The 7172-nt window shown below is 62.4% G+C and overlaps 1 protein-coding gene across 1 annotated transcript in view; it reads left to right on the top strand.

Annotated features, from left to right (window-relative positions):
- The window catches only part of COL16A1 (collagen type XVI alpha 1 chain), a 61788-nt gene that overhangs the window by 40372 nt on the left and 14244 nt on the right, over window positions 1-7172 (top strand). Inside the window, exons 40-49 of the mRNA XM_019547540.1 lie at window positions 57-113; window positions 346-399; window positions 516-569; window positions 1577-1630; window positions 1818-1862; window positions 2435-2551; window positions 3145-3180; window positions 3463-3537; window positions 4111-4155; window positions 4642-4686. Of these exons, the coding sequence (XP_019403085.1) occupies window positions 57-113; window positions 346-399; window positions 516-569; window positions 1577-1630; window positions 1818-1862; window positions 2435-2551; window positions 3145-3180; window positions 3463-3537; window positions 4111-4155; window positions 4642-4686 (582 nt within the window). The remainder of the gene's footprint in view (window positions 1-56; window positions 114-345; window positions 400-515; window positions 570-1576; window positions 1631-1817; window positions 1863-2434; window positions 2552-3144; window positions 3181-3462; window positions 3538-4110; window positions 4156-4641; window positions 4687-7172) is intronic.

Here is a 7172-nt window from a genome sequence, read left to right as displayed (position 1 = left end):
TCCCGCTGCCCCAGCCCCTGGGGGAACCCCCGGCACTGACTCCTCTGTGTTTGCAGGGAGACGCCGGGGAGTGCACGTGCTCTCGTGCGGACCCCAGCTCCGGAGGGATGCCGGTAAGCGCCGCGACCGTGCGCGCCACGACTGTCCGCACCACCCTTGCCTCGCAGGCTCCTTGCGCCGCCAGCTGGGGGCGGTCCAGGCTGCCTGCCCCCGTGCTCCGCTGCCATGCCCCCCGCCAGCCCAGCTGCTTGCCTGCCCCGGCGTCTGGGGCCGGAGCCGGGCCGCCTGCACCCTGGGTTTTGCTTTGCCCCTGCTAAAGGCTCTCCCCTTCTCTTGGACCCCCAGGGAGCCCCTGGACTGTGGATCGGGACCTCCTGGCAGCCTCAGCCTGGCCCTCAGGTGTGTGCGCTTCCCCCCGCCTGCTCAGCCTTGGTGTCCCCGCGCTGGCCCCCGCCGCCCACCCCTCACCTTGCCCTGTCTTAACAGACTCTGTCCTTTGTTCTGGGCTCTTGCAGGGTCCCCCCGGTGCTCCAGGGCCTCCAGGCCCCCCTGGTGCTCCAGGGCGACAGGTGAGTGCAAGGGCGGGGGGGACCATGGTCTCGGAGGGCAGGCACGGGCCTGATCCTTGCCCTGTGGGTGCCTGTAGCATAGCTCCGGTTACCTATGCACATGCATGTGCTCATGCGTGTGGATGTTCCTGTGCACGTGGGATCTCCGGTCACACCCAGCCTCCGGGGAGCCCAGCTCTTTCTCCCCTCCCCAGGACATCTTTCATGTCCGGGGCCTCTCCAGGCGGAGGGGCGCACAAGGACTCCCTGCGCTGCCCTTGCTAGCCAGTGCAGCCCTGTGCTCTCTAATCTAGGCTTTGTGAGTTGCTTCACTGGGAGTAATTCAAAGTAATGGCCCATTATAGACAGGCCCGTCTGCAGGCTGGGTCTGACCTGAGACGCAGGTTGCCAGCTAAGCCATCCTAGGCATGACATGAGGCAACCCTGCCAGACACAGCGCTGTCCCCCACTCTCCCAGCACCACTCCCCATCCCATTGAGGGGTAGATATCATAGGCCACAGTCTGTGCTGGGGCCACAAGTGGGCAGGCGGGCATCCATGCAGCTCAGGCAGCTGGCTCTCATGGCAGCGCGGTTGTCCAGCCAGCACTTGGGCGCACAGGGCAGGGCCTATTTTTATGGGGCACACCCAAAAAAGAAGAGGGTTTCTGGCACCACCTATAAGCAGCAGCCCTCATCCTGCAAGCATCTGGCCTGAGCCGCGATCAAATGCTGCAACAAGGGGGACCGTGTGTGATGGCGCTCGTCGGATTAACGCATCATGCGCATCACAGCTGAGCAGGACCCAGAGCCCAGCCTTTCCCCCGCACCCATGCTAGGATAGGCGTCGAGTATCCACACCTCAACTCCGCGTGTGCACAGCTGACATGGCCACCGAGGGCTGGGCCCGGGACCTGTAGCACAGCACCTCCTTACAGTGAAGGCAGGGAGAGGGGGAGAGGATATCAGAGGTAGAAGACAGCCCTTTGGAAGGACTGAAATATTCACGCGGTCTCCTTGGCTCCACAGGGAATCCCAGGACACAACGGTTTGCCAGGCCTGCCCGGACCAGCGGGGGATTTGGTAGGTATAAGACCGGCCCCCACAGTACCCAGATAGTCCCCAAGTGCCTGGGTCCGCCTGGGTAAAGCTCATGTGAGACCAGGACCTGTTCTCCATCACGCCTTCCACGGCTGTAAGCAGTCGTTCGCAGCGCCGCGAGCCCCTTGCCAAAGGAAGCGTTGGCGCTGAGCGCTTCCTCTCTGTGTAGGGGCCGCTCGCGGTCGTGGCTGAGAGGAACATTGCGGTGCTCAAGGTAAGAGCCTCCCCGGCCAGCCGGGGAATGCGTTTGCCATTTGGAGTAGCCTCAGGTGTGGAGGGGCTAGGCCGAAACCCCCACGCCGAGGAGCCGTTCTTCCACCGCTGTTTGCAGCGGGGTTGCTTCTGCCTGCCTCTGCAGTCGTAGGCGACTGGTAGGGGGTGCACGGGGGTGCGCATGCCCCCCCGACAGCTGACATTGATACTGTTAGTAGGGCAGGTGCCCCCCCTGACAGGGCCACCACCATTGGCAGCTTCTGCAGATGTCCCCCCAGATTCAGGAGGCACCAGTCACTCATGTCTGCAGTGCCTGTGGATGGGGATGCTCAGAAGCAGGATGCTGGGCCGTGCAAATCCTTGGTCCAATGTTACCTGCCCAGCCCTGTGTGCTCACGATGGGCTTTTAACACTGGAGCTAATGGAGTGACTCCTAGAAGTAGCCAGCTCTTGTAGCTACTCGGTCCGGTCACCAGAAGGAGATGTGTGAGCGTCTCCATCTCGTAGTTCGTGCAGGAGGGTCCAGCTGGGAGCTGGGCAGACGCCTCACGCCTCTCCCCCATCTCTCGCTAGAACATCTGTGGGGACTGCGCTCTGATGCAGACCGGCTTGCCAGTGCCCAGTGGCCACAAAGGAGAGAAGGGTGACCAGGGCATGCCTGGTGCTCCTGGCTTGGACACTTGTGCCCGGGTGAGTATGCTGCCAGCTTCCAGCAGCTCTCAGGAGGTGGCTTGGCTCTTGGGAGACCCCGGAAACAGTTTCCTGCCTGGTGGGCAACCACTGTACCAGGAACATGGCAGAGCAAGGTCCACCCCCACATACACAGTACACACATGACACCCACCTGCATATATCGCATGTGCATGGGAACAGACCTGATCCTCCCACATGCCTGGATATACAGCTTCCTACCCCGCGGCACAGCTCCAGCTCACGCTCACTTGCCCTCTGCTTCTGCACACAGGTGCCTCCAGGCTGGGACCATTGCCACCTTGCTCTACCCACCTTGTGCAGTCATTGGCACTTTTATAATGTGGGCACGAAGGCAGAACAGCTGCAGCCAGCCGTAACCCCTGCAAAAGGGGCAGGGGGTTGGATTCTGGGGGCAGGGTGGGTGCTGGGGGGGGCAGCAGGCTCCACCTCTAGGGGCTTAGCAGGTGCCACCTCCTTTCCTCCATACTGGCTCCCTGTCAGGGTTGCCAGCACCCCCACCACAACGCTGGAGGCAGCAATGCAAAGCAAACAGCCAGGTCTAACCCTGCCGCGTCTCTCCTCTTTCCCAGTGCTTCGAGCAGTTCCCGAGTGCCGAGGAAGCCCGGGTGAGTTGAGCCTGTTGAACCTGGGGAGAGACAAGGGGGTCTGGAGGGAGGGAACCCTTCTCCGTCTGTCTCCCGGACCCCTGGGCTTTGCCTGCTCTGCGTTGCCCTGCCACCATTGCCCTTTGCTCAGCCCCTTTGCCCCGGAGGGGTGGAGAGTGAGGCATGGACAAGGGGTGGATGAAAGCGGATCCCTGTCTAGTTGCTCCATTGCACCATGACGCCTTCCTCTGCCTGGGAGCAGGGGCCAAAGCGTGTCCTGAAATGGCTCCTCTTCCTCTCCAGGGGGACAGTCCTGACTGCGTGGGGGAGCCCGGGCACCCTGGGAGCCCCGGTCTGCCTGGACAGAGGGGAGATCAGGTACGTGTAGTGCTCAGGTTGGCTGCAGGGTAGCTCAAGCTCCCTGCCCCTGGACCCACTGTGACTTCTGCAGGCCCCTCAGCCAGCTCCCCCCCACCAAAGCCTTCTTCCTGCCCAGGGGAAGTGGCCAGGGTTGCCTCACGCTCCACGGACCCCAGCCCCAGGCTCTGCAGCGGTTCCCACAGCCTGGTGCTGTCCGTGGCCCCGGCAAGCCAGATGCCAGGCCCCAGACGGACGAGCCATGCGGCAGGGGTCAGGGCAGGGTGACCCCATTCCACCTCCACATCTCTTGGCCTCCGTTGTGGGGGTCTGGGACAGGTCCTGCTCCACGGTCTGCCTGCCCCGGGTTTGGGCCAAGGTCCTGCACAGCCAAAGCACTGTCTGCTCCTGCCTCGTCCTGAGAGGGCTGGGCATGGTGGGGAGCGGTAATCCTTTCCACCCTCCCACGCACACTTGCAGGCACGACTGCACGGTGGCCTTACGCCCCTGTGCCCCATGCAGCGCCCGGGCGCAATGCTCTGCTGTGAGATGTGCCTGTCTCCCGGGTCCAACCCTTAGCTGCTGTCTTTGCAGGGACCGCCTGGCGTGAGGGGATCCCCGGGACCACCTGGACCCATTGTAAGTAGCCTTGGCCACGAGCACCTACTGCTGGTCTCTCTCCCTCCCCTCCCACCGCCTGCTCTATTCAGGGAAGACATCCATTGAGTGCTCCAGGGGCCATTCCTACACCCCAGAACGAGCTCCCAGCCCCCAGGCAGCGGCAGCCGGATCTGCCCCACAAGCACCTGGGTTGTGGCTTGCTGGAGAGGGGCAGAGGGGAGATGAGCTGAGAGCAGGTGCCCCCTACCCCAGCAGAGACCAGCCCAGGGGCCGCAGTGAGGGGCGGATGGGGGGTAGGGGGGAATCCCAGCGTTGGGACAGACCTGCCTCTGCCCGTGGCTGTGAAGGTGTCCTTGAGCATCCGGGTCTGAGGAGGGTGAGTGCACAAAGCCGCTCTGGAGGCGAGGAGGCGTCCTGCCCAGAGCAGGAGCTGATGCAAGCCGGCGTCCTGCCCGCCGCGGCGCTGGCACTGCCAAGGGGTGACCTCGCTGTTTCTTCCCTCAGGGCCCTCCAGGTTTTCCTGGAACACCTGGCGCACCCGGACTGCCTGTAAGAACCAGCACTGCACGTGCTCTGTGCGGTCGTGTGTCGCTCTGCTTGTCTGCATTTGTTCCCCCCGTCCAGTCCTTGTGGTCACACTCTGCCCCTCAGCCCCAGCCAACCCCACTCAGCCCCCTTCACGGGGCTCTCGGCCTCCCCGGGCCCCAGGCTCGAGGGCTTGGGCCTGGGTGAAGAGCCCTGGAGCTGGTCATCTCCGTGCCCCATCTCTTCTTTCCCCGTCTCTCTTCTTGCTTTCCATCCCTCCCTTTAGATGCCCGCCACGGGCCGTGTTCTCGTCTCATGGTGGCTTGAAGCTGCAGCAACTTGGGTTGGGACTGGATCTCAGGAAAAACATCGTCACTGCTAGGACAGCGAGCCGTGGAATAGGTGCCCAGGGGAGCTGTGGCCTCTCCATCGCTGGAGGGGTTCGGGAAGAGCCACTGGTCGGGGGTGATCTGGCCATAGCTGTGCCCGTGCTCTCCTGTGGCTTCTGGTCTTTGCTGGTTGCTGCATGGGGCTGGGAGGCAATTCCCCTCACCCTGCTGTGTGTCAGGGTGTGTTTTTAATCCTCCCTCAGTGGCATTGGGTGTTGGCTGCAGTCAAGGCTGGGCATCATGCCTGGGGTATGCCCAGTGCTCCTGCTGGGACTCAAAACCCAGAGGCTCCTGGCTAGAGGGTCTTGCCCCTCCACCCGTGGTCAGACCGATGCCACATTTGAGGTCAGGAAGGAATTTTACCCATGGTCAGATTGACCTGGACAGTGGGGTTTCTTGCCTTCCTCCACAGCCGGGGGCATGGCCTCTGCCTGGGATCTCTCAAGCATATATTAGCAACCTTTGCAGCAGCAGGACATGGTCCCCCTGCTTTATGGGGGCAGGTTCGGGTGCTAAGTCGTGTGTTGTGTCAAGCTGACCGTGTAGTGTAGCTGGGGGGTTAGACAATGGATTTGTATAAGATGGTTTGGATAGGGATGGCCCTGCCAAAGGCAGGGGTGGGACCAGACAACCTGAGGCCCCTTCCAGCCCAACTTCTCTGTGATTTTATGATCAAGAGTAACAGCACTGATTGCAGTGGGGCCACATCCCCTGGAGCTGTCCTGGTGAAGGCACTGGGTGGAGACATGGATTTAAGGGCATCTGCGCCACGGACTCCCTGTGTGGCCTTTGTCAGGGCACTTGACTTCTCTGGGCCTGGGCTCCTATCTGTCCCTCCTTTGCCCCCTGGTTCTGTGCCTCCTGTCTGGTTAGGTGGCAGGCTGTGGAGGGCAAGGGCAGCCGTTGTGTGCAGACCCCTGGGCCCTCATTTCAAGCAGGGTCTGTCCGTGCTCCTGTTATAGTCTCTGTGCAGAAGTGGTGTCACTCCAGTGGGGCTGCACGGGTTTACACTAGGTGAAGGTCTGGCTCAGAGAAGCAGCTGGCCCTTGGCCCCAGCCTCCCTTCTCTGTGCCCAGGGCTCAGTGACATCCTCTGCAAAGGCCAAAGGCATGCTGGTGTCTGGCCCTGGCCTGCTCCCATGCTGGGATTGCAGCCTGGGCATCCTCCAACCCTCCTCAGTGGAGAAAACAGTTGGGCCCACATCGAGGGTTTCCCCCTTTTATCATCATCACCCTCTCTCTTGATCTCTCCTCCTCCCTCCTAGCCCAGGGCAAGCTGAGCCCCCTGCCCTGCCCAAGGGCTGCGTCTTGGGTGCCAGGCGCAGGGGAGGGAGGCATTCCCATCCTGGTGTGTCTCTCGGGGAGATCACACGGTCCCCTCCCCTCACCCGCACACGCACATCGTCCACTTCCTAGTCCTGTGTCTGGCCTCTCTCCCACTAATGTCACTGTTGTCCCAGGGTCCGTGTGCGTGTCATTAATGTGTCCTGTGAAACCTTCGTCGCCTTCCACCACCACGTCCATGCCATGTAACCGAAACTAACGCCATCCACCAGCTCCTCGTTCCTGTGCCCATCCCCACCTGGTTCACCTGGTAGCGGTAGTGACTGGGCAGTGGGAGGAGGGCGGAGATGGGGCGTGGGGGGGTCCTCCTTGGCCTCTCCCAGCTGTCAGTCGTGCCTTGGTTGTCCCAGTGAGAAGCTCACGTGTTTTTCTCGTCTCTTTTCACGCTTGCTTGGGTGCGGAGCGTCTCCTCCCCTGCCCACGCTTTGTGTCTCACACGGTGATGCGCCCATTACACGTCCGAGCAGTGGAGGCAGGGGAGAGACAGAGGGGTAGGACACCTTGGGGCACGGGGGTCTGGAGCTGGGACCACGGAGGCGTGCTGTCTGTGCCGGAGAACACGCGCTGGAAAGGGATGGGGGGATACGAGCACAAGCAGCGAGCCACGTGTGCGGCAGGACCTTGCTCGCCTGGCTGGGGCCTTGCTGGTAGCCCCAGGTCCTCACCTGCGAAGGGACCCTCCTTCGGTCATTTGCTCGCACGAGCCTGCTGGGGCTCTGCCCGTGGGGCGACCGGTCAGTGCTGGCCTGGGCTCTGAGCTCACTTCTGAGGTCATCTC

The sequence above is a fragment of the Crocodylus porosus genome, unplaced genomic scaffold (assembly GCF_001723895.1).
Source record: "Crocodylus porosus isolate Cpor-Errol unplaced genomic scaffold, CroPor_comp1, whole genome shotgun sequence".
NCBI lineage: Eukaryota > Metazoa > Chordata > Crocodylia > Crocodylidae > Crocodylus > Crocodylus porosus.
Note: the sequence above shows the minus strand (reverse complement) of the source record. Positions and strands in the feature narration are given on the sequence as shown.